This window comes from Ambystoma mexicanum, chromosome 4q, assembly GCF_040938575.1.
Source record: "Ambystoma mexicanum isolate Mex_15411 chromosome 4q, UKY_AmexF1_1, whole genome shotgun sequence".
Lineage (NCBI taxonomy): Eukaryota > Metazoa > Chordata > Amphibia > Caudata > Ambystomatidae > Ambystoma > Ambystoma mexicanum.
This window is the reverse complement of record NC_090928.1, coordinates 636445581-636473102: the sequence shown is the minus strand read 5'-3', so window position 1 is coordinate 636473102 and position 27522 is coordinate 636445581. Positions and strand designations below refer to the sequence as shown.

Below are 27522 nucleotides of genomic sequence, written 5' to 3'. Positions count from 1 at the left end.
TTATGCTCACGACCTCATCTACAGCACTGTCCTATAACTGCCATCTTGAGAGAGACTGGGCACAGAGCACAGTCTATGTTGCAGTGACAGAGATACCCACTGCCTTGGGAGGGCATAAGGCCTCCCAAATTAAGGAAGGGTAAGGCAGCACTCTGCCGTAATGCTCAGCCCGTGGCACCGATGGCAAAATGGCTGCAACAAGAGCTTGTCAACTCTACCACTGGTGCATGCAGAATTTTTAAGTTCAAACCTTCATTAACTGGCATCGGCCATAAATGTATCGTTGTAGTGGAGAGAACCTTGCCCCTCCCATATCAATATACCCCAATGATTAAGCCAACAACTTGACTGCTGTGCTCTGCCTTTAGATGGCTCTCCAGTGATTAGCATTTTAGTGAAAATAAATAAATATCCTCTGAATTGGGATGAAAGATGGATCTAATGGGTCAAAGGCATAACAGATATTCAGCCACCTGGTCTCAGAGAGAAGGGGGGGGTGAGGTGGGTGGCCACACAGTTGGTTCATGCACCTACTGCAGCGATCTGTGTGTAGTCTTTAGACAAAGCAACCAGATCCTGGTGCAATGTTGATATAGGTTTGCCTATATGCTGTGACCTTTCGGCACCTAACATCACCTTGTGAAGTTGTGTTATTTGATTCCCAGCATAAGTAACTCTCAACACTGAATCCTTTACTTCAGTTTTTTCCCACAGTTGTTTCAGAATAGTTGAGAGCAGGGAGTCTGCTTATGTGGATTTAAGTCAGAATCCTGCTCTTTAAAGAGCAATGTTGCAGAAGGCTGCTTTTAATAGATCACCTCTTGCGAGGCTGCTCTTTTCATCCATCCCCACTCCTTCCCTTTGCTTTTCGGGGGGCTTCTCGGAACTCCCCCGTTCCTGCTCGGCAGCCCTCACCTACCTCAGCCTCTACCATTCCCCCTCATCACACTTACCTTGCCACTGCCACTTCTCGGCTGAGCACTTCAGACTCTGCTTGGAAGAAGTGCAGCACACAGTTGTGCGTCAGTCTTTTTCCGGCACTCTTCGTGCATCGCACAGCCCTGTGTGGTCCATAGACCGCGTGTGTATGCCGAGGGTTACTGGGGCTGGTAAGCACAAAGCAAAGGCACAACTGATAGTTGGCATGCAGGCCCTTGGAAGGGGTATTGGCTATTGTGTCACTCATGGCCCACCCTGACCCGCTTTTTTAAACTGTCCACCAGTCCTGCCCAGTGGCGTGTCCAGAGAGTTGCCTGGTCTGGCACGTGCTACCCCTGGAATCTGATTGGCCACCCCAAGTACCACCCCATTAGCCTAAACTATGATCATTATCTGGCTCCACTCTTCTGCAGCGGGTGCATGTTCTGAGTGACCTTTGGTGTTCTGCAGAGGGAGGGAACAGTGTGGGGAAAGTTGGAGCAGTTCTGCAGCCACAGGATCCCAGTGACTTACAAAGGGATTTTAAAATGTGGGGCTGCTTGTGAGTGTGCTGCAGAGCATGTCTACCGGACTGGAGCTCCTCACTGGCAATCCCTGTCAGAATACGAATGCGAACCAGGCGTGTAACGCCATTGAGCTAATCAGGCTTGATTTTGAGGACTTGAATTTTTAACCTGGAGAGAATGAGACCCTTTTTGCCACTCATGCATTTTGAATGTGATTTTGAACACTGTGTTCCTTTTGGGTTTGGATGTGGAGTCTGACAAACTCCATAGGCATCATCTTTTAGATTGTGTCACACAGCACCTTCAATGCAGTGGCACAGTGAAGTCTTTCAGATTTCCCAAAGGTTTAAACACCTTCTCTTGGATAAACTACTGTTTCCAAGAGCAGTGAAGTGAAATTGACTTTACTTACATTTGTAACTTTCTAGACCCAGCACACACTATCTTACAATACGGTGCTGGAGCGGGTACTTAGTATCCCCTTTGTCTAGCTTCTCATGTAACATTTTTATGTTACCCTTTCCTTGATGAAGCTGGTGGCAGTGGTTTACTTTGAACTGCCGTGGTGTGCTTTTACTGCGGGCTGCATTCGCAGCTGCAGTAGAGCCCCCAAGGGTGTCATTTTTGTCAAAATGGCCCTGGTCTTCTTTTTTCGCCATTTCGTCTTATAAAGGTCCGTCTTGAGATTTACTCTGTGTGCCAAACCAGGCCTGGTCCCTTTGTTCGCTTTGCCTTTGGCAGGATTCACAAGTGATGCCTGTCTCTGGCTCCAGGGTGTCTGGCAGGTGCAGGAAGCGAGAGAGGTGCCCGAAACTCCCTCTGCTTAGTCTCCTAGGAGACAGGAATACACTCTTAGGTGATTGGCCAGCTGGCTGTCCGGCAAGGACTGCCACCCTGCTGGGTGACTGACAGCTACGCTGGAATGAATGGGAGCAGGCTGCATAAAAGGCGAGCCATTTTGGCCTGGAAGGCAGAGTTGACCACTGGACAAAGGAATCCATAGAAGAGCTTGAAGAGGATGCCTGCTGCAAGCCATGGACTGTTGGTTTGCCCGGTGAAGCCCTGCTGCTGTTGTCATGACCACTGTGAGGGGGCACAAGTTGTGCCACAAGCAGGCTCCCACCAGAACCCTGAGGGCCTTAAAACCACTGCAAAAGGGCTCCTGGAGCCAATCCTGGCACCTTTGGCACCAGGCTCATATGTAGGAAGGAAGGGCTGGCTGTTCAAACTAGGTCCCATTTATGTACATGGGCCTTTAAATCCAACATGGAAGCACCCACACAGTCTAGTTCTAAGAACCAAGCCATGTGGTCGGGTGTGGCAGCCCTGGAACTACTTTCCCTGGTACTACTTTACCAGGGCTATATAAACCACACCCTACTGCGGAACATGCTTCGAGTTATTCTGCATCCCGCAGCGTGATGCTCACTGTGTCCAGCTCCTGGTCTTCAGCATCTTCCTTTAGTCCTGCAAGAACAAGAACAAGATTATTCTGTCTTACCTGGGAAAACACAATCCAGCACTCAGCATCTCAATTGGGCTGCAATCTGTGGAAACCAAGAGAAGAAGAAACATCACTCACCTATGAGTACTAGCTTAAGGACTTCCGGCAAACCGCTACCAGAGCTGCTGTTCGAACATTACAACCTGCAATAACGAGAAAGGGAAAAACAATATTAGAATGCGCGCTTCCAAAACATCGAATTCCATTAGTCTTACCTGAATTCCATCGTGCTACGCCACGCTTCCATCCGGAGCACCACAGCAACATCTGCAAAGGAAAAGAGACATATTCAGGTTCGCTTTCAATATTAAACAACCGCACAGCGCTGTACTTACCTTAATGGATTCCGCAGGCCTGTTTTTCATCGCGCTCTCATCCACTCGCAGCACCTCAGCGGCCTGTGAGAAGAAGAAGAAAACACAGGTTAGCTTTAAAAGACAATAAAGGCGCTGCGCTTCGCGCTTTCTTTTACCTAGACAACGTGCCTCTCCATCTGGCACGCCAGCATCAAGACCTTCGCACCTGAAAAGGAGATAAAGACATTAACAAATTCCCACCATAAACATAACAAAGACTTACAATTAACAAATCTACCTGCCTACCAGCAGATTCGGGGCCACGGCAGGCCTGGGCTCAAGGAAGGCGAACTGCAACAGTGAAGCAACTCGGGCAGCTTGCCAACAAACGTCAAGCGTCCCTGCACAAGAAACGCAGGACGGATAGCTCACCCTACAAATAACTAAGGTGAGAAAAGAACCCAGTGGGAAGAAAATCGGTCAGAGGGAGGTGGGAGATTCACCCATTAGAGACAGTTATCACAAATCCTCCCTTCTGTAATTGCAGATTAATTATTCAGCACTGGGCAACTACGCATCCAGGGTTCTAGATATCAGAGCCTCCCAGACACCCCCGGGGATATCAGGTGAGCGTAACAGCTTTGCTGAAACTCCAATTTTGTTTCGACTAGAGAAGCCCTGCAAGGACAACTGCTCTCCTTGAGTTGGTGAGACCAATCAACTCCAAAGTAAGCCACATGCATATCCTCTCGGAGCTGGTTGAAATTCCACTGCGGTCGCTGCTGGAACCGAATAGCCAGGGAGAGGAACACCAGATCGTGTGCGTTGCTTTTAAGCTGGCCAAGAGCTCCAGGAAGATCCTCCGGACTCCCAGGAAGCAGGACTGATGGAGCCTGAGCCCCCTCAATAGAGTGCGGGACCCCAGAAACAAGGAAAGCCCATCTCGACAGCCAGGAACCGCTGTGTTGCTATTTGTGATAGACACGAGGAGCTGAAACACCGAAGTGCCACTTGTTTGGAGATTGCAGTCGGTAACCATCCCATTGTAGTGCAGGAGTTGCCAGATGTCCTCCCTCTTGTCCCCACGACTAAGGCCCAGGAACACCAGGATCTGCAGAGCTGCAGAGGAACAGAAGCCATCTGCTGCACTTTTATTCAAACTAAAAGGTACTGTACAGTCTAAGAGAACTTACCTCTTGTTGTGTAACCACACTTGTCCTTGTTGGAGACTTGTCTTGGTTACTCTGTGAAGTCGCTGCCAGCTTCCTTACTTCACAAGCCTAATCAGGTTGTGGCCCTACTTTGATTTCTTCTATTCTACAAAGACTTCTAAAACATTGTGCAAGACTTTCTACTTACCTGTAAGAAGTGCTTCAGTCCACCTTGACTCTTGCTAACTTAACATTGGCTTGCCAAAGCTCCCTGAATGACTCTTCTCTCCTCTGCTCGGGTGTTGTGTCTTCCTTCCAGGAAGGGGTTAACTTAATTTGCATTTGGGGGCTTGTATTGAAAGTACCTACATGCTTAAGAATACTTGTGTAAATCTTTGTCTTATTCTGAAACCTCTTTTCTTTGACACTCCTCTGTAAAGTTTTCTAAATGAAACAGTGATATATGTATTAATGTCCCCAGCACCCTAACTATTGAAGTCACCTGAGGGTGTAGGTAGTGTCTGTGGGCCATCTCAAAAGGGTACCTCCTGGTTTAGAACTATTGAGAGTGTGTATTTCGGAGTGTATTTGTGTGTTACTATTATATTGCCCCTTCTGAAGAAGGCTTACTGTAACTGACTATTAAATAAATTAATAATTGTTTAAACTAGAAACCTTGTTTGTAAGAGTTTGTTTGACTACTTGCCACTGTGAACCTCTGTGTTCCTCCCCTACAGCTCACATTGACCCCTCTTGAGATAAGCCTGGCTGCTCAACACGCTACCAACCTGTGTAGTACAGACGTATACCAATGGTTGGGTTCCTATTGCCAGGAGGTCAGGGTTGTTGTAGTGCACACAAAGGGTACTGCATACAATCTTGCCTAACAGGGCTTTCGCCACAGTCCTTCCTTCCCTGAAATGCGAGCTGAGGGGTGGGGCTTCAGGACATAACTTTTGGTTAGTCAGAGAGGGGAGAGAAGCCTTTCTTGAAACCAGTGGGTTTAAACTGTTACTGTGTTCATGCACAAAAATGTATTTGCACAAACGCAGCAGAAAGTTAAAGCTGCTAGTTTCAGGAAAGGCTTTCATCCCTGCACTGCCCTAAAACATCAAATGCACACAACAGCCGCCTCCACATGAATGTGAGCGAACATATAACAACGTTATGTGTTCTTTCACATCTGAGGAGAGGGTGAGATGTGCCCACTTGCTTTTTGTTAGGCAGAGAGGACAGAGAAGCCTTTTCGGAATCCAGCAGTATTAAAGGGTGTTGCATGTTAGCTCATTATGTATGTGTGCAAGGAGTGTGCATGTAATGTATGTGTGAATGAGTGTGTGTGAATGAGTGTATGATGTATGAATGCTGGGTGCGCATGTAAATGAGTGTGTATATGGTGAATGGGATGTTTAAGTGAGTGAGTGAGTGAGTGAATGTGTTATAGTATGTGTGTGTGTGTGCGCGCTTGTGTGTAATGCTGGGCCACTACCATTTGATACTTGGGCCCCACGCCAGTCAACATTTGGGGTAGATCAGAAGGGGCGGCGACTCCAAGTTTGACCATCCAGTTTTTGAAATGGCCACTCACATCCCCAGTAAGCCCCCTCACCCCCTGAAATGTAGGTTTCATTGAGCCCCTGAAGTGATACAACTCCACCTTATTTTAATGAAACTATTGCACTGGTACTGTTCATTTTTTTTACTCGTGGTGAACTCTTCAAATAATGAAGCAATCCTTTCTAACTACCTTATGTTTTCCCTTTTAAATAGAATGACTTTTTAAGAGTGCTTTGTTGGTCTGTCCCTTTTGCAGATTTTAGTAAGGCGATGTCTGGCGGCGGGATGTCTCAATTCCAAGAAGTGGTCCGGCAGGAGCTGGAGCTGTCCATGAAAATGGACATAGAGAAAATACTTGCAACAGACCTAAAGGCGGAATTTGAGGTATGTGTGTTTACATGTAAATGAGCTGTGCCTTCTCTTCCTGTGAAACACTGATATGGCAAGTGAGATACACTTTTTGTGACATTATGACCACTGGATGTGCATTATGGCAGAGCAAATGGGCATAGTCCTGAGGATGGATGGGATTGGAACAAGGGTAATGAGGAGGGATTTGCTTGTTGGCATGCACACATGTAAAGCAATACATTATTGAGGGTAGTTGTGTTAAATGCATGGAGCGATCTTCCTGCAGGAGCGCAAGGGCAAACTAAACAAGAGAATTTAAATATATTTGGGCAGGATACATTGGAATACTCGAAGTTCATATTTACATTTCTTTGCTGCACTTGTTGCTTTCTACTCCATGATTTGTTTTTTTACAATTTTGAAAGGCGGCACAATCCCCCAAAACCTAAGACAATATAACCATTAAAAGGACAATGTTACACATTGAAATATCAGAAAAATGGACTGGCCACCAGGGGGTGCACGGATGAGCATCTCTCCTGCTTGAGCTCCGTCCCTGCGGTCCCGATAAGCGGAATGAGCCCCCGCTGAAGGATCCCCCCCCCCACGAAAGTTCGAAATTCTGTGATCTGAACGGACCCACCCGCAGCTAAGAAAAAACCCGACAAAAATCGGACCCGTTTTGACCGAGAACTCGGCAGTTTCAGAAGTGCCTAACCGCTGCGCCACGGAGGGCGCAAAGCCTGGCGTAGTGTGGCCCGTGCGATAGGCGTTACCCGCGGTGCGCATCTGTGCCCCAAGCTTGTGGTGGTGATCCCTCGCCCGCGTGAGACAGCGAGCCCAAAGACTCCCAAGGATACCGGGCGGCTGCACGGGGTGAGTGAGAGACTTTTACGCAAAACTCTGTGGTACCAGAGCCCGCGCCTGGTGGAGCCACGTAACACGCGTGACCCTCCAACCCTGCCGCTCCCTGCACAACATACTACGCCAGAGGGAGAAGAGTGGTTGGTTGGACTTCCTCCAATTGCGCACCCCAGAACCACACATACCCCCCGTTTGGGGCCCGCGTTGCGGACACCCATGACTCCCCCCGGAGCTGTCCCACATCATATGAAGTGCTGGAGACCGGAGACAATACGGACCCCACAACCCAAGCATCCTCATAGAGGGTAGGGCCCCCTGCCCAGGGGCGTGTGCCTCCTCTAACCAGGATTTTGTCGCATGGACCTACGCCACAAACTGGCCAGATTTGCCTACGAACCGTACGTCTCCCCCTGCGGATCTACAGGGGCAATGACCACGGACCCATCGGAAGCGGGTGCCGCCGCCACCAAAGGAGACATCGCCACACTATTGAACGAAATAAAAAACATGGGAGCCAACCTCGGCGGCAAGATCGACCAAATCACTCAGAGGATGGACAGATTCGAAGAACGATTGGAAAGTGTGGAAAATAACCAGGCCTCGATTGACACCCTTGAAGTTCAGATGGACGTACGGATCCGAAAGATCGAAAAAAGAGGAGTCGAGGCGAGGCTCAAGATGGATGACTTAGAAAACAGAGAAAGGAGAAATAACCTCGGCTTTTTCGGCATTCCGGAACGCGAAGGTGAAACTGAAAAAGATCTCAAAGACACCATCCACGACATCATTAGAATATTGACCGCCGATGAAGACATCGATGAGCCCAAAACCGAACGCATACATAGAGCCGGTGGGCCACCTGGCGGTCCGCGGTCTGTTCTGGCCAGGTTTCATCGATACCAAGACAAAGCTAGAATTCTTGAGAAGGCCAGGTCTGGAGGCCCGCTCACAATGGGAGGCGCTCAAATCACCATCTTCCAAGATCTATCCTCGTTAACTTTAGCCCTGAGACGCCTTTGCAGCCCCCTCACGAAATGGCTCAAGGACCAGGGCACAAGGTATAGATGGGGATACCCCTTCTCGCTTACATTTGAGCACGGCAGCAGGAAAATCGTCCTACGCTCTGAAGACGAAATCAAAGACTGCATCGTCGATCTCCTCGGCGCAGACCCACGGAGCAAGGAAGGCGGCGACGACAGACGACCGGGATCGCAGTGGGAGCTCCAGGGCCCTAGGCGCAAGAGGGTAAAGGGATCGAGAAAATTTAGACGCCCCAACAACACCCCTGATCATGATTAACCAAGAGAAGCCGCGCTGGAATTGTGCTAGCTACAGTCATATCTAAAACACGTGGCACTGTCTCCCGCAGGGGATGCAACATAGCGGAATCACACGCTGCGGACAGGGCACCCCCCAGGAATGGGAGATGATGTGGACTCCTGCAGAAAGTCCTGAAAGCCACACGTAACGTTGAAACTTTCACATGTTTATTGTTATTACTGTTGAAATTGCATAATGTTTGGGGGAGGGGGGAAGAGATGGGGGCTCACCCTTAAGTTACGATGGTAAATTTGCTCGGGACCATAGGTCAACGGTCCCTACTGATGGTCCGCCGACGGACTGCATACTCTCACCCAGTCTGTCCCGGACGCTGTCAACAGCTGCCGATGCAGCACCCCCTGTTTGCAAGCTCAAGCGGGCACCACCAATTATGGTGGAATACGGGAAAAGGGGAGAGAGGTAACAAACACTTGGGACATGTACAGATAACAATATGTTTGCTCCGAAATATCACAGCCAAGATGACACAGGGCACCCACTTGCCTTTCTGCTCGCTGATAGTGAGAGATCCTAGTCTCCAAACCGCTGATGGCATCACATGAGAAGTCTAAGGGCAAGGGTCTCCTCAGAATTGGGACTATCAATGTGAAGGGACTGAATTCCCCTACTAAGAGATCGCTAGTGCACAGAGAATTCCGAAGATCCGACATTGACATTCTCCTCATACAAGAGACGAAATTTGCCAGAGGAGAGGAGCGAACGGTCCTGGGGAATCGGGGGGGTTTGGAATTCTGGGGCTCTGGTCCACTCAGGAAAGGAGGGGTTGGGATTCTCATCAGGAAGGGAGTAGGCTTTGAGCTAGAGAAGACCTGGTCGGACGTGAGTGGAGGAGCCCTCCTGATAGGGGGAAAATCGCAAGAGTTCAGGTCACGATTGCTACCATATACTCACCTAATAGCGGGCAAGCTGCATTCCTTCGGAGAACGATTCCCAAAATAGTACTAGATACTGCAGGCCACCTCATTATAGGAGGCGACTTTATCCAGTGGGTGGACCCATCTGTTGACTGGAAGCCAGGCAACCCCGACACGCGTGCCCAGCATAGAGGGGATCGCACTGAATTCGCTGCCATGATGGAACTTTACGATCTACGAGATGTGTGGAGAATACAACATCCTGACGAAGGGGGTTTCACCTTCTACTCGAACCCTCATCGCACATTCTCACGCATAGACTATATATTCCTCGCACCTGACCTTGCAAGGTCAACAAGTCATACCAACATTGTCCCGACAACATGGACAGATCATGACATGGTCCTAGCAGATGTCGACTGGGCCGACCTGCCTGCCGCTGGGGGATCCTGGCGATGCAACAAGTCCCTCTGGACCGACGCGGCGTTCAGAAATGAAATGGAAACCGAGATCGAAGAATATTTCAAGACGAATGACAAGGGGGAGGTCTCCAAACAGGTGATCTGGGAAGCGGGGAAGGCCACGTGGAGAGGTATATTAATACGTGAGGGCTCCTCTAAAAAGAGAGAGCGTAAAATTGTAGAAAACAAACTCCGCAAAGAAATATACCAGCTGGAAGCGGGAATAAGAGACAAAACAACGGTGGACTCCTCCAAACTAGACATGGCCCAACGTAAAAGAGAGGAACTACGGCTGTTAGAACATGGCCAGGTGGTGCGGAAGTTGCAATTCATGAAACAGACATATTATGAGAAGGGGGACAAGGCTGATGCACTCTTAGCGCCAGGCTCAGGGAAAGGAGGGAAGAACGCAAGGTGAAAGAGATAAAAGAGCCCACCAACCTCGCGATGCATCCACCCCACTCGATACCCGAGAGCTTCGCCACTTTTTACGAAAACCTATATACCTCTGAGCTGCTCGTGGCTCACCCTGATATATCCTCTTACCTGTCCCCAATTACTATGCCCACAGTATCACACAGAGTCCGAACTCCTCGATAGCCCAATAACCGAACACGAGACACGAGAGGCGATCAAACCGCTTACACTGGGGAAGTCACCGGGCGAGGATGGTTATACGGCCGGCTTCTATAAGACCTTCGCTGAGCAACTACCACCCTTTCTCACGGAGCTCTTTAATGAGATAATGAGTTCTGGGATCGCACCAGATTCCTTTAAGAGAGCCCTCATAACTGTCATCCCTAAAGAGGGTAAAGATCCCAAATTATGCGGGTCATACCGCCCCATTTCCCTCCTCAACCTCGATGCGAAGATTTACGCACGAGTATTGGCAGCCAGACTGGAAACTTTAATGCCCAATCTGGTCCACCCTGACCAGGTGGGATTTATCCTTGGGAGGCAGGGCGCCGACACCATGCGTAAAACTCTACACCTTGTCCATGTGGGGCACAGTATATCAGATGACCCAGCCCTCCTATCGATTGATGCAGAAAAAGCCTTCGATAGGGTGGAATGGGATTTCCTGGGTGCAGTACTCCAGAAAGTAGGGATAGGCTCTAAATTCCGTGAAGGAGTACGAGCAATATACACCTCTCCCAAAGCATCAATATTTATGAACGGGGAATATTCCAGATGGTTTGAATTGCAACGGGGGACCAGACAAGGATGCCCACTCTCCGCGATCCTGTTTGCACTTTCCTTGGAGCCCTTAGCCCAAAATATAAGGAACGACCCCCGAATAGAGGGAATACGGCTGGGAGGGACGAAATACAAAGCAGGGCTGTACGCTGATGATATCCTTCAACACCTAACTAAACCTATGACCTCCATTCCCCATGCCCTAAATCTAATTGAAGAATATGGCCGGTTCTCTGGGTTTAAAGTAAACATGTCCAAATCCATACTCTTTCCACTCCAGGGTACCCCAGATGATAATGACACCAAGTTCCTCCCCTTAGGGCTCAAGGTAGAACACACGACATTACGATACTTGGGCATACAGATCACCAAAACCCTAGACGACCTCTATGAGGCTAACTTCCCCCCGCTCCTTCAAAGCTTCGAGAGAGACCTTGAGAAATGGAGCAAACTGACGATCTCTTGGCTGGGGCGCATCAATGCCGTCAAGACGGTGTGCCTCCCCCGTTTCCTCTACCCCTTTCAGATGTTACCGATAGAGATACCCCAAAAATTCTTCGTGGAGGCCCGAAAGATTATGCTGCGGTACCTCTGGCAGGGAAAAAGACTGAGGATCTCTTATGACACACTTATTCTCCCCAAGGATAGGGGTGGATTAGGTCTTCCCGATCTGAGAAAATACTACAATGCCACTCAGTTGCGCGTCCTAATCCCACACTTCAGAGACCACAAACACCTGCAATGGGTCCAGATGGACAACCACTACTTGTCCCCCGCCACAGTGGCAGAGTGGCTGTGGTCACCATACCAACGGGTCCAGAAGAGAATTAAGCACCACCCCATACTATCCACCATATGGACTATATGGCGCACTGGGAAAGAGATGCGAGAAGTTACCACCTGGCCATCCCCGCTCAGTCACTTGTGGTCTCCTGGCATAAATGACCAAATCCCGAACCTAGACCGGTTCCAGTCATGGTACGAAGCAGGCCTGGAGAGGGTGGGACACCTCCAGAAAAAAGATGAGTTTATCACACTACCTGACCAGACAACGGCACTGGGGATAGGTACTCTATCGACATTCCACTTCATTCAGCTAAAAGGGGTGTTAACGAGAACCGAATGGAGAGAAAAACTGAGAAGAGATCTTACCGCCTTTGAGAAACTCCTAGACTCTAGAACGGAAATGAAAGGCCTTATCTCAATAATGTATCAAACGCTATTGGGTGCAGGCGGCGGGACTACGGAACCCCTTAGGGCCAGATGGGAAAAAGACCTCGGCGAAGAGATACTTCCCGAACAATGGGACTTAATGTGCAGAGCTGCGCCTAAATCCTCCATATCCAACCAGTATAAACTGCATGCAATAAAACTCCTACACCAATGGCAATACGATCCGCTTCGACTCTCCAAAATGTCCCAGTCCATGAGCCCAAAGTGCTGGAGAAACTGCGGAGAAACTGCCAACTACTGGCACATGTGGTGGAGCTGTCCGCACATCAAAGTGTTTTGGACTGAAGTCCTGGCATGGATCAAAGAAGTGGATGACATCCATAGAGAACTTGACCCACACCATGTTCTGTTTAGCCTTGAGAGAGTCGAGGAGGATTGGTTTCGGGTCAAAGGCCTGGCTCCCCAGCTATTACTCGCTGCGAGGGCCGTAATAGCGACCAAGTGGAAATCCCCTCAGGTTCCAGGTAAGACCGAGTGGATTAAATTGGCCACGAGCATTTATGTAATGGAAACAATCACTGCCTCCCTGCACAATAAATCGGTGAAATGCGAAACTCTATGGATGGACTTCAAGAAGACATATATCACACCTACTTACGACTCCCAACCAGAGGAACCCCCAAAAACCTGACCGAATGATGCTACACCTAGGGAACACTACAGAGGATGAGACTCTTACTTCCAGCGACCATGGTACTACCGGATGTGACACTGTGTCAACCATATGATACTAATACTTTTGTCAAACTATTGTACTCGTGAAATACACCAACCCAAGTGGGGGGGGGGTGGGTGTGGGCTTTGGCGAACAGTCAATGAGACATTTCCAGACAATCGGGACTGTCGCACTACCAAGAGATTCTAGTATACTGTTTTACTATGCACTGCTTGTTCGACTTGTACCTCTGGCAGATGTATGATCTTGTTTGAATACTGTTTGCTTCCTTTTGTTTCTCACAAAACCAATAAAGCTAAATTTAAAAAAAAAAAGAAATATCAGAAAAATATAAACCATTTTGCAAGATTTTCCAGTGGGATCTGTCTTTTTTTCTGCTAAAGAATTTTAAAATGTTTTACATGAATGTTATAGGGTTTGTAAGGGAATTTAGTGTTTGCAGGCCATTCTGAGCATGTTCCGGGTTATAGACTTCTGTAGATTTAGTGACTGGTCCGTCTCTTTGGGTGGCAGGGGACAACTGCACCACTTCCTGTACAAATACCGAAGGGAGGCTTGTTGTCTAGGCTAGGTTTTATTGAATGCTGTTTGATCCAATCATTGGAGGAGGGAGGATTCTTTTTATTTCACAGGACGATCGCTGCCTTTGGCAGATACTTTGTTTTGATGGTGATTTGGCCCTTTCTATGATCCCGCCATCTCAGCCAAAAGCAAGACTTCGTTCCCTGCCTTTAAAGTTCATGATAAGCCCAATCAGTGGCTGTGGGGAAGGGCCCGCGGGGGCGCTTTTTATTTATTTTATTGTTTGCTTATTAAACACTTATACAGCAAGTGAAATACTGTTACAAAGCGCCCACAGGGCAAAGGGAGGGAAAAGGGTAGTGAAACACATTGAAAACACAGTAATTAAAAGCAGTGGAGGGAAAAAGGGAAAAAAACGGACAAACCTGCTATGCTTTGTGAGTTTTCAGAACGTGCAAGTGCAACAAGGAAGAGGGTAAAGGGGGTAAGTGCTAAGGTGTCTGGGCTCATGCGTGAGCCACAGATGGAAGTCCGTGGTATGGTGAGTGCTACACGGCTGGAGCCGCGTAGGTGTAAGTGCGAAACTCCAGGGCAGAGGGTATGTCAAGGCAAGTGCTGAGGCAAGGGATGTGTGCGCCCGTTCCACCACGAAGCCCTGCGAGAGTGTGCCGGGGCCCACCTCCTGCAGTAGCAATGTCTCAACATACCCCGTGGGGTCGCCACCTTCCGCACCCTCTGGCAGGCCCAGTATCCGGACATTGTTCCTCCTGGCCCTCCCCTCTGCATCTTCAGCGTGACGTTCCAGGATCTAGACCCTATACAGCAGCTCATGGCCCACCGACTGCACACTCATCACATTTGTAGTATTTTCACACACTTGCATTTCTGCTGTATTCACCCTGTCTGCCAATGTTTGTACATCCTGCCTGAGCAAGCCAACATCCATTATAATTGAGACGATCTTATGCTCGAGCGCTGACTGTAGTACCGCTATTGCCGCCAAGATTCAAAAATCTCCATGCTGGTCTGCGGGGAGGGAAGGCGCAGCTGCCAGTTGGTCACCCTGTGAGGTGTCCCTGCCATCCAAGTTCTTTAGTGCATAGGCCTACATCACTGTTTGCTTAGCATGACCTTTATTGTGTGTCCCCGGCATGGCTGCAGAGGTAGGATGCCGACCCCAATCGTAGAAACAGGGAGCCGCAGGGACTTCCCAAGCCAAGCAACATCAGGCCCCTTCCACAGATTGTCAGGTGTTCCCAGGGCCTCCCAGGAGGAGTCTGCAGCAGGGCTGGGCACCCACTCATCCTTGGATAATGGCACAGCCTGCTGAGGCCGCCACCTCCCCCACATAGCAGTTGTCCCCAAGCAGTGTCCCTGGGCCTCCCTGGGCCTCCCTGCGGCCCGGCCATCGAAAGAGGCCGCAGTCCCGTGCAGACAAATCTTCACCCACAACTAGAGGGATGGGCAGGAGCAGCACCTGAACTCAACCAGAGGCGGGTCTCAGCTGCAGCTGCTCCCCTCAGTCGGACCCTCGAGAAGCGGGCGGTAAACAGGATCAAAAGGGGCCCAGCGTGTATTCCCCTCCCACGCCTTGAGCCTTCTTGCAGGGCCGCCGCAGTTTACTGCCCTCCCAAGTTGTGCAGCAGGCCTTAGTGAGTAGACAGTATAAAACGGCATTAGGCAGCCAGCAAAGCTGTTCCGCTGGTCGCGTATAGTGGAATAGTAACTGCGCCACTCATAGTTCCAGATAGGCAGGGCTTCCACATGTGCCATCTGATTGGGTAGAATCCCTGGTTACTGCTGAGGCGTCGTCACCTTTATATTAGCCGGTCCTCCACTTCTGCGCAGACCCAGAGAGAGTGCTTCACTATGTCCTAGCCAGCGCCCGGCTCCACCAATATGCCATGAGGCCCTCTGCAGCAATACCCACAAGCATTACCCGGAGGATCCCGAAGGATATTCCATAGGCCGATCTTCACAGCAGATGCCTGCATCTTGCTGCGCCACCCATGCAGGCAAGCAGCTCAACAAAAGGACCGCAGCCCCAACGGGGGAGCCCCCATGCATCCAGCAACACAGGATGCCAGGTGTCGTCCTCAGCCAGGCCTACCCATCGTAGCAAAAACCATCTTGGCAGCGAGCTAACTCAAATATCCAGCTAAATTCAAAACAGTGGCTATACTCTAGTATGCAGCTAAATTCAAAGCAATGGCTATTCTGTAATATGCCGCTAAATTCAAAAATTCAAAGCAGTGGCTATAGTAAAAATGCAGCTAATTCAAAACAGTCGTTATGCTCTAATATTCAGCTAAATTCAAAACAAGGGCTATACCCCTAATATGCAGCTGAGTTCCAAGCACTCTTGGAGGAAAAACCTATTACAGTGCATAGCTGTGAAGGCGCAATGGCCCTCCTTATATTTTCCAAGATTTGAGCTGTGCTGACTTGCTTAATGGGAATGACTGCTTTGGGGCTGGCAGAGCATACTGGGGAGTGCTAGTGCTGAGTGCTGCAATTCAAATAGACTGGGAGTCAAACCAGGTATAGAACCCCCTCGCCCCACAAAAAGGCAATTAGGATGGACATGGCTGGGCAAGGTTAGCGAAGCTGCATGCACTCAGTCATGCTGCTGAGGGACCTCTTGTGGTGAGTGCTCCCCATGGATTATTGCTTATTGCTTGCATGTACCTAATCGGAATCCCACCACTAATGAAGGGAATGTGCAGGGACTGGCATGGTGGCTGCCCTTTACTTACGCAGGTTAACCAGTCTCGAAAAAGTTCTTCTCCATCCAGTCTTTGGCAGCCCATCTGATCATAGCAAAGCGGAGAACATTGGGACATGTTTGGGCTTTCAGAAGACAGGCGACCCCCCCTTTCCCTCTTCCCCTCCCCCTCACCCTGCATAAGGTTATGGTGTACCAACTGCTAGGTCTAGAAAATAAAATGGTGGTCTTAGATTGTTATGGGACTGGAAGTAAAGATAAATCAAAACAAATCCACATCAACACAATGGAAATAGGGAGCCCGGTTTCTCTGGTGTCTTTCACCCAGGAGTTATTTGCCGAATTTTGAAGTGCTGATCAATCCATCTTGTAGTGAACATGGTAGAACTGGAGAATTAGATGTGCGCCCTGCATACACACTGCTGAGTGCCAGTTATCACTGGACAGCACCTAGTGGAATCCTATTAATGGAGGTTCATGTAGGCACCTGTGAACACAACTGTTAAAGATGTGGCCTGTTAGCCTTTAAATAGAGAAATCTAATGAGGAATAAAACGCATTCTGCAGTGGCTGGATTTTATTTTAAAATGTATGTTAGAGATGATTGCACTGAAGAAAGCGGCCAGCACTGGTGAGTGGAAACATCTGCTGGGACCTTTGTTGCAGGAATAAGGTGTACCCCCCCCCCCCAAGTCAAAAGATGTGCATGGAAGGAAACCATGTCTGCTTCCCCCACCAAGTCGAAGTATGTGCATGGAAGAATCACATGTCTATTCACACATTTTGAGGCTGCAACTAAGTTTAATACATTGGAATGCATGAAAGCCCATGTATTATAACTCTGAGGGGGGTGTAATCTGCTAATGTTGTTAAAGAGCGCATCCTATTCAAAACCATGGCCGTCACACACAAATGCCTCTCTCGCACAGCCCCCACTACCTATCTGAAAAAATAGCACTGGTAACACCCGCCAGACCCATACAAGCGCACCATACCAACCAGATCCACGTCCCCTCTTTCCAAAGAGTCAAAACGGAAGGCTCCAGCTTCCTATATCTAGCACCAAAAAAATTGGAATGCCCTGCCCACCTCACTCAGAAATGAAGCATCATACACCGTCTTCATTAAAGTTCTCAAGACCAATCTCTTCAACTAGTAACAGAAGGCGAGTCCAACCTCACCATTCCCTCTGTCGCAACCTAATATTGTGTTTAGCTTAGGTCTCATATCTGACTGTGCGTGCTGACATGGGATTCCCCTGTAACCCAGGAACCTTGGCCAAACACATTACCACTCTCCATTTATGTCAGTGTTCGCACTGTAACCAAGGAACTAAATCACTAACACCGCCATGTAATTGTAACTGTCTCTGTATTCTCTATGAGTGTCTGCCATCATCATTCTTAAATGTGCCTTTCTTCCTGTAACTAAGTAAGCCCTACTGTAACAGCACCACAATGCCTAAGGGACGCTTTGTGCGCTTTATAAATGTAAATAAATAAAATAATGTTGCCTTGTTAGGACCGGGGTGTTTTTTGGGGGCAATCTGTCAGGTTGCTCAGAATCCAGTCAATAACTGCCTGTTTTCTTCTGGAGTTTGGACCCACCTTAGAGCACAAAACTTCCTTCTCTGAAAACCCACGGTATGTTTTTTTTAATGTTAACATTTGCAGAACATGAAATTGGGCTCGGTTTAAAGTTCTTTTCTTTTTTGATCATATGTGCTCTGCTGATCTCCTTACTGTGCCAATTTCCAAGAATAGTGGTATGTGTCGGAATACTGGTTTGCTTTGGTTTAAAAATATGGGGTCTTTTGAAAAGTTACACAACCAACCCTCCCCGAGCTATTTAGCTCCTGCTCTGGCCTAGAAGAGACTGGTTAGCTTGACACCAACAGCTACATGGAGCTACTTTTGGTTCCCCATGGCAACGGATGCAGAACAAACCCACCTATGTGAATTTGAATCGCTGCATTTGGGACAATCCATAAATAAACATTTAGACATATCTATACAACATTTAAATCATAGCGGGTCATTCATAATGGACACAGTGATGAATGTACACCTAATGTGAAAGTTAGATTTGTGGAACGCTATGTACTATGGTTCCCCATTGGTAGCTCCTGGTCACTGATTAATGCTGGATGCCCAGGAGCTATTTTTAGCTCCTGCTATTCAAACATTAATTTCGACCCCTGTATTTGTACAACCCAGCTTAATCATTAAAAAATAAGTTCTCATTCGTGCAGCATCACTCAGTCTTTTAGTGAAATCGAATTGTGTAGCACAGTGTTAGTTAGCAGTTCATTTTAAGAGATTAATATTTTACTAGTAATATTTTATTGACCAACCTGGACCTTTTCATAAAAGAAAGTCAAGCTTGGCCCATGCAGCTTTTGACAGAGCAAGTAATTGCCTCTTACAGGGCGTTGTCACCTACATAAGGCAAGCACCAAATTAACCACCTTTTTTAAAATCACCTTTCATACTGCCCTGAATGTTTTGGCAATATAGCTGCATGACCTATACTGCCTGCAGCTCAGAGGAGCTATACTCTCTTCCCCCGGGCCATTCCTTGTGACAATCAAGGAGGAAGATGTTAACGGAGGTTACCGATACGAAAACCATCTCCTTAGGTAATCTTACAACACCTTTCACATAAAAAACAGCCCCCAAAGTATTTAACATCCCTCCTTCTAGATCATGTATATTTCAGTCATACAATAAACCTCATTAGCTGACAATCTCTAATTATGGCATATTTTCTGTACCTCCTCAGCAGAAGCCCCATCTCACCATTCCACAATTTACACACTGTGTGAGGAGCAAATGGGCATACAAATACCGAAAATGTACCTTGCGAACATAGGGTGTTGTGCTGTGAGAACCCTGTATGGGAGCACTGCCAACAGATACACAGTTCAGGAGCATTGCTAGGGGTGGGGGGGAAGGCTAAGGGGGCTATAGCCCCTGATCTTTTGGTTGTAGCCCTGGATAGAATCTCAGGAGCTACAGCCAAAAGACTAGCTAGCCCCCAGTATCAACAGTTCCGACATCAGCGTAGCCCCGGGTCTTTTCCAGACCTAGCAACTCCCCTGGCCCAGTTCCTTTTCCTGTGTCGCATTGGATCTTGTTGGGATGGTAGATAGTTTATTCTTTGTGCATGTGTGTGCCGACCTGGAAGTTACTCATGCAAAGTAACACAATCTGTCTCTCATACTCTGTCAATATTTGCAATCATTAAACACTATACCAGCCAATAGTCACTTCTGTGACCATGCAACAGAGTTTTCAGGAACCGCAGAAACCTATGGCTTGGTTGGTCCAGTATATGGCCTCTTCATGTTCAGTGTTAGGGAGAATTCTCAGAAATATGCTAATTCCCTCTCCCTTAGAGACCCCTAGCAACTTTGCTGGATTTTGAGGACTTGTTTTTTATAACCTGGAGAGAGTGAGAACCTTTTTCCCACTCTCTCATGTATTTTAATGTGATTTTAAACACTTTCTTTTTGGTTGTGGAGCCTGACAAACTCTATAGGCATCATCTTTTACATTGTGTCACACAGCACCTTCAGTGCAGTGGCACAGGGAAGTCTTTCAGATTTCCCAAAGGTTTAAATAACTTCTCTGGGATAAACGACTGTTTCCCAGAACAGTAAACTGAAATTGACTTTACTTACATTTGTAACTTTCTAGACCTAGCACACACTATTTTACAATAGGGTGCTGGAGGGGTTACTTAGTATCCCCTTTGTCTAGCTTCTCATGTACGATTTGTATGTTACCCTTTCCTCACTGAATGACTGGTGGCAGTGGTTTACTTTTTACTACCATTATGGGATTTTACCGCGGGCTGCATTCGCAGTCAAAGTAAAGCACCTATGGGTGCCATTTTTGTCAAAATGGCCCCGGTCTTCTTTTTTTGCCATTTCTTTCTGGAAAGGTCCTTCTTGAGATTTACTCTGCGTGCCAAACCAGGTTTGTTCCTCTGTTCGTTTTGTCTTTGGTGGACTTCACGAGTGAAACCCGCCTCTGGTTCCAGGGTGTCTGACGGTGGCAAGAAGAGAGGGAGGTGCCCGAAACTCCCTGTGCTTGGTCTCCTAGGAGACAGGAATGCACTCTTAGGTGATTGGCTGGCTGGCTGTCCGGCAAGGACAGCCACCCTGCTGGGTGACTGAGAGCTGGGCTGGAATGAATGGGAGCAGGCTGCATAAAAGGCGAGGCTTTTTGGCTTCGAAGGCAGAGTCGACCACTGGCCGAAGGAATCCAAAGAAGAACTTGAAGAAGACACCAGCTGCAACTCCTGGACCGTTGGTTTGCCCGGTGAAGCCCTGCTGCTGTGCTGAAACTCCAAATTCGTATCGACAGAGAAGCTCCCGCAAGGACGACTTCTCCCTTTGAGTTGGTGGGACCAATCAACTCCAAAGTAAGCCACCTGGACATCCTCTCAAAGCTGGTCGTGTATCCACTGCAGTCGCTGCTGGAACCGGATTGCCTGGGAGAGGAACACCAGTTTGTGTGCGTTGCTTTTAAGCTGGCCAAGAGCTCCAGGAAGATCCTCCGGACTCAAAGGAAGCAGGATTGACCAAGCCTGAGCCCCTTCAACAGAGTGCGGGACCCCAGACGCAAGGAAAGCTCATCTCGACAGCCAGGAACCTCAGTGCTGCTATTTGCGGTAGACGCGAGGACCTGTAACACTGAACAGCCACTTGTTTGAAGTTTGCTGGTTGCAAGCGGTGACTGTCCCATTGCAGTGCAGGAGTCCCCCTCTTGTCCTCACGACTGAGGCCCAGGAACAGCGATATCTGCAAAGCTGCACAGGAACAGAAGTTATCGGCTGCACTTTTTCTTCAACCCAAAGGTACTGTAAAGTTTAAGAGAACTTACTTCTTGTTGTGTAGCCACTTGTCCTCGTTGGAGACTTGCTTGGTTGCATGTGTAGAGTTGCTGTCAGCTTCTTTACTTGACAAGCCTAATCAGCTTGTGGCCCTACTTTGATTTTCTTCTATTCTGCCAAGACTTTTAAAACATTTGAAAAGACGTTCTACTTACCTACAAGGAGTGCTTCAGTTCACCTTGACTTTTGCTAACTTAACATTGGCTGGCCTAGGAACCCTGAATGACTCTTCTCTCTTCTGATTATGTGTTTTGCCTCCCTTCCAGGAAAGGGTTAACTGACTTTGCATTGGGGGTTGTATTGAAAGTACTTACCTACTTAAGGATAACTGTATGAATACTTGTTTTATTCTGAACTCTCTTCTCTTTAACACTACTCCTAAGAATATTCCAAATGCAACAGTGATATAGTAATGTCAACAGCACCCCAGCTATTGAAGTCACCTGAGGGTGTAGGTAGCGCCTATGTGTCATCCCAAATGGGTATTTGCTGATTTAGAGAACTAGGAGTGTGCATTTTTGAAGTATATTTGTGTGATGTTTTATATTGCTCCCTTCTGAAGAAGGCTTATTCTGACTGACTGATACATAAATTAATAATTGTTCTATCAAGAAACCTTGTGTGTAAGAGTTTATTTGAATTCTTTTCACTATGAATCTCTGTGTAACTCCCCTACAGCTCACATTGACCCCCCTTGAGATAAGCCTACTAACCTGTGTAGTGCAGATTTATACCAAAGGTTGGTTTTCTATTGCCAGGAGGTCAGTGTTGTTGTAGTGCACCCACAGGGTACTGCATATAATCTTGCCTAACACTCAGGAAGGATTGCCCGCACAGCTCAATTTCCAGGTCACTGTAATCCTGCAAAGTGCACACGGGGAATAATTTGGCCTTGCTCACTCTGCAGGATCTAATGCATCGTCCAGGCTTGTCTGCTGCAAAGGCTGTCTTACCCTTCCTCTCCTCCTGGGTTTGATATGCAAAAGCCTCACATGGAAGGGCTCATACTTACCAGCATTTTAGTTCTGTTGGCAGCACACTAAAATATGATGTAAGAAGAGTATCCAGTTATAGCTCCTCCTAAAATGGGGAGGATCTATACATTCAAAAAGTTAAAATATAAAGCAAACTACTAGCGAGGTTTGTCTTGGGTTGGTGTCCCCCACATGTATGGGACTGGGACGAGGAAGAGTGGCCATGGAAGTAAAGTATCTGCTACCAGGTTTACATCCTTCACATTTAATTTTTATTACAGAAATCATTAGTAAGTCAGTGATCTGGCACACACATTTACAATCCCAAGACTCAATAGGAGGTCATCTTTGTTTATGTTGGGGTGAGGGGGGAAGTAAAACGGAAACAGTTCATGAATATAAATGATCTGGGCTATTTGCACATTGAAAGTCCTTTCCAGTGAGGATGTTTGCAAATGGCTTTGCATAGATAATGCCTATATTAGATTATGAGAATGCAATACTGGAAGACATTCGAACATTACATTGTTGCAAAGTATAAGGATCGAGGCACAATAAATTACTATTAAAATTCTGGTCTCCCTACAATCCTTGCACGTCTATGTTTGTTATTTTAGATTGTCTGCCTTACTTATTTCCCTGGCGTAGGCTGTGGTTATCACATGCATAGACTGCCACTAGAAGTGAAAGTATATTGTGGGGTGTAGCAATCGCCTGCAGATCTATGGGACTGTACCCAATTTGAAAATGGATTTGAAACTGTGGCCTCCCAATTTGAAGGAATCGTTTGTTCGTCAAAATCCACATGATACAAGTTCTGAATCATTTTAGGAAATGATTCAAGATGCACACGTGATTATATAAGTTTTAATAGAGTGAAACATTATGGTTAAGTTTGTATACTGCTGTGTTTATGAACTGTGTTGTCTAGGCTTGTGAATTATTTTTCTGCTCCCACCTCCTTTCTTTCGCGATCCACCCCACCGGGTCTCTTCCAACCTTATCCAAGTTCCACTCCTGGGGGTTGTCCAAATCTCTGATCCCCAGGTTCAATACTTTGGTGCCCTCCTGTACGGAGAACAATGTTATCACTCTCTCCTTCAGTTTAAATTGCAGACCAAGTGGGTCGGTCCATCTGTACGTGATCCCGCTCCTTTTGAGCTCTTCCACCACTGCCCTCATCGATCTCCTCTTTGCCAGCGTTGTTGGGGTGACATCCTGAAAAATCTGCACCTGGCTGTTAAGTCAATAGATTTTTGATTTCTGGCTTCCTCCTGCATAGATTCATTAATCCCATAATCCTGTATCTTGACCAGGATATCTCTCGGCTCATTGGGTTTATTCTGTCTCTTAGTTCCCACTCTGTGAACTCTATCGATCCTGGTCTCCTGTACTGGTGTATCCTTCAGTAGAGACTGCAGCAGCTCTGTCACACATGTCAGAATATCTTCTGCTTCCTCCCACTCATTCAAGAATTTAATCTGCTGTTTTTCACACATTGATCTATTTTCAAAACCGTCACACTTGCTCTTAAAAGTATCCTGTGCGAGGTGATGGTTTTTCAAGCTCAAGTTCGTGACTGTCATTTCTTTCTGGTCTATCCTCTCTGCGAAGGCTTCTATCTCTTTTTTATTTTCCATTATAGCTGCGGTGTGGTCAGTTGTTTGTTGTGCCGTTCATGCCCGTGGGCTGCCGTGATATTGTCTTTGAGCTCTCTCTATGACTGCAGCTGCAAGTCCTTGGTAAGGGGCTCAGGGCCTTTGGTTACTCTATCTTCCATCGTTGGGTTCCCAGTCTGCCCATCATCTTCACAGTGGTGGGTTTTTGCACTCCCTTGTAAAAAAAACATCTCCACTGAGGGTGTTGTAGCGCCTTTGCTAGCACTGTTGCACGTTTTTCTTTCCCAGCTTCCTGGCTTCTCAGCACTCCAATTTATGTGCAGGTGGCTGCTGTCTTGTCGGGTCTGAGCTGGGTCCTGCGCTTTGTGTGGTTTTCCTAGTGCGGTTCTCCCAGCGCTTGTTTCCCTTCTCTCTTACTTTGGTCCCCGTCACGCCGGGGAACAGGGGAGCTGTTCTGTTTACCTCAGCCCCCCACCTCTGCACCTCAAGTGGAACTGTCCAGGCATGGGCTCTCCCGCGTTTTGTTCCTCCTCTTGAGCCCTGGTGTTCAGCCTTGGCGTGTCGGCTATGGGGCGGAGAGGTAATCAGTGCTGCAGGCCTGCACGTGGCATATCGTCAATGCTCTATCAAGAAGCGTTCAGCTGGGGCTTCCCAGCTGGGCTCGGGTCTTGATCGATCCTTAAGCCGAAATGATGCAGTGCCATTTCAAGGAGCCAGTCTCCTCTGTGCTTCCCCTCTGTTCGATGAGATTCTTGCAGTTTTCCTGGGCGACTGCTGCTAGTAGATTGCCATAAGTCTTGCCATCCTCTTCATGGCCGTTCTGGAGTGGGTCGTTTCCTTTCCACAGTTGCAGCTAGCTTTTAAGGGGAGATGGGTCCAGGCGTTCTGCTACTCCACTGCTGCTCCGGTGGCCATCTTGACCACACCTCCTTGTGAATTGTTTAAGTAGAGAGAGACACATTTTTTCCCCAGATTGGCCTGACCGAGGGCAGCAAGTGAGACTGAACCATTTAGAGGGTGGGGGTTTGGTGGTGTTTTCCCACTGAGCATTTATTTTTATTGAGTTCTTTAAATGGTGCCTTTTACAGCTTTAATTTCAGAATCATTTGTTTAAAAAAAAAAAAAAGCCATGCAATTTACAGACCGTTCTGTATGGGAATACATGAACTCAGTAGATGCCAGATCACCCGAAATACACAGGATCATTTTGCAACACTTTCAAGCAGAGTGTGTGCAAAGAAAGATCGTCGGGCCGCTCTCAAAAATATATTCCGGCATAGCCCTGTAAAACACATTTTCACGCTGATGGTGCACAACAATAAACACTAGTATTGCAACAAATATTTTCATACTGCTGTGCCAAATAGATACTCTGTTCATACTGTCTTTTGTAATGCAATAAATAGTGCGCCTGTTGCCACAATAGCTTTATCGTGGCATCGAGGCATGCCCTATTGGATATTGCATATTACGCCCACAACTGGGTATCCAGCCCTTGGACTGTGGTGGGTAGATGAAGGGTGATTCGTGGGAGTTAGAGAGAGCAGGAGAAGAAAGCACAAGCACTAAGATGTAGGTCAGGAAAGGAGGTGAGGCGAGGTTGGGTGAATGGGTACTTGGCTACTCTACTTTAAGCAGGAGGATGTGAATATAGCAGTATGGGGATGAGATATATGGCAGCAGCAATTGTAAAAACACACTTTTATGCCAGCTGTCCCCAGTTCATGTAAACCTGCCATCACGAATACTTGCTCTGAGGACCTCCAGTGGGGTGACAAATGAGGCAGGGTGCCTCCCCAAGCAAGTGGATGAAGGGCTTGGGAGTGGTATGGAGAGGATCCACTGGTCACCCCCACTTAGTATTTTTCTCAGTCTGCAGAAAGTCCTATGGAGCCAACTAGGGATGGGGGTGATCCCTTTAAGGGGTACAACGCCTGGGAAGCAGAGGCCATAGGGGCAGGAGGTAAGGGCAAGCAAGCTCTCACCCCTCACAGTGCTTTAGCTTCCACAGAAGCCTGGGGGCCCTATGAGGTTACTGACCCGTAAGAGAGCAGAATCCAGCCTTCCTAGAGCAGACATTCACATAGCCCAGTCAAAATTCAACTTGGCAACAAATAAACCCATGAAACAGCCACTGTTACTCTTGCCAAGAGCCGAGTGTTCAGAAATAATGTCAATGGCCCACTGATCTACATTCCTGATAAAATGTGCCAATCCATTGTTTTCTGGCAGCATTTATTCAACACCTGACATATCGGGCACACTTTTCCATTATTTGCCAACCTCTGTCCCATGAGCATTTAGGTAAGCTGTACAACTCTCAGGCTGTGCTCCCAAGCAAAAATGGAATGCATTCCAAGATGGCAGACTAGCCAGAACAATGTTTGGTCCTGCCCCTAAAATGAAAAATACTCAGATAAACCAAGCCTATTCCATCCCTTCACAAATTCCCAAACACAGGTGCAGGGCCTCATTATAAGCTCACACCAGGGGAGGCGACAAAGCCCTATAAAAATCTAAGGGCTTATTCTAACAGTGTGGATGTTTAGAAGTAGGGGCTGTAGAGGGAATTTTTTAATTAGGGTATGTTACAGGAAAGAGCTAGAGATTGATGGCTGGGAGGTTAGCTCAGGTGGCAAGGTGCTCATCTTGGGAATAAGACGACAACAAGCAGCACAGGTTTGATACACGGTCTGGCGCTAAGCATCTGGAGTCCGGCGTGAAGCACGATACACATACCCTTTTTTTTTTTTTAATATGAACAATACCCGAGGAAATATCAGGAGGCGGTGCAATGTTAGAAACAGGAAGCTGGAGGGGAGAGCAAGGAGTATAAGACAATGAGGGAAGAGAGCATGGGAAAAGGTAAGGATTGGGAGAGTGGTGTCCAAAAGGGCCAACATTAAGAAAGAAGGTGATATACCGAGAGGGTGAGAAGTCAGGAGAGATATATAGACCCTTGAGCTGGAAATTGGAGGGTGGTAAAAGAGTGGTGCCCAAATGTGTGAAGAAGCTGGGAGAGACCTAGAAATCCTTGAATGTGTACGAAGAGTGCAGAAGGTTGGTATCCAAACGGTGAATTCGAGATTGGGGCATTGCCCTTCTGCTGGCTACTTCCAAAAAGGGATAAGAACTAGAAGGTGAAAGTAGTAAGGTGTGCGAGTGAGCAGAGGGATTTGGAGAAGTGAGCAGGATAAAACATTAACATTTTGGATAGGAAGATTCCATTGCAGGTATTCTCATCGAGGGAGAATTTGTTGAATTCTTTCCACCGCATTTTACTGCAAATGGATGTGGGGGAGTTGGGGTAATAATAAAGGAAGGGGGAATGGTGGGCTGCAAGGGGTCTCCCCCACGTACATTTGCGGTTCAATGTCCTAAAGAAAACCCAGATTAAATCACATAGAACCAAAATGTCAAGCTACTAGTCAGTCATTCGCCCCTCAGTTCTCCACATGAATCTAACACACAATTTCTTACTCGCCTGACGTCAAAACGCACTTGCAATCAGTTAGTGGCGAGTGAATATTCACAGGTTTGGATGTGTACATAGAGTCTAGAGGGGAGTAAAGGTAAGATGAAGGGGTGAGATCTCTAGAGTATTGAGAATAGCACTAAAAAGGGGATAATGAAGGTGGGAGAGAATGTAGAAACTTTGAAATTGAAGACTGGGGAAGAACGTTGCCCAAGAAAGTGTGAAGAAAAAGACAGGGTAGGGAGCGGAAAGAAGAATATACATATCTGAGATGGTCATGAAAAGAGAGAGAACTGCAGGGTGGGATCCTGGCGGACCTGCAGGAAACCGAGGGAGAACTGGAAAGGGCACTGAAGGGAGAAGACAGTACCATCCAGG

General features: G+C 47.6%; 1 protein-coding gene across 2 annotated transcripts in view; it reads left to right on the top strand.

Moving 5' to 3' along the window:
- Positions 1–27522, top strand: part of LOC138467890 (UTP--glucose-1-phosphate uridylyltransferase) — an 839807-nt gene that overhangs the window by 255030 nt on the left and 557255 nt on the right. For both annotated transcript variants that reach the window (XM_069608192.1, XM_069608191.1), the window contains one exon: positions 6210–6337. In XM_069608192.1, coding sequence (XP_069464293.1) covers positions 6210–6337 — 128 coding nt within the window. The remainder of the gene's footprint in view (positions 1–6209; positions 6338–27522) is intronic.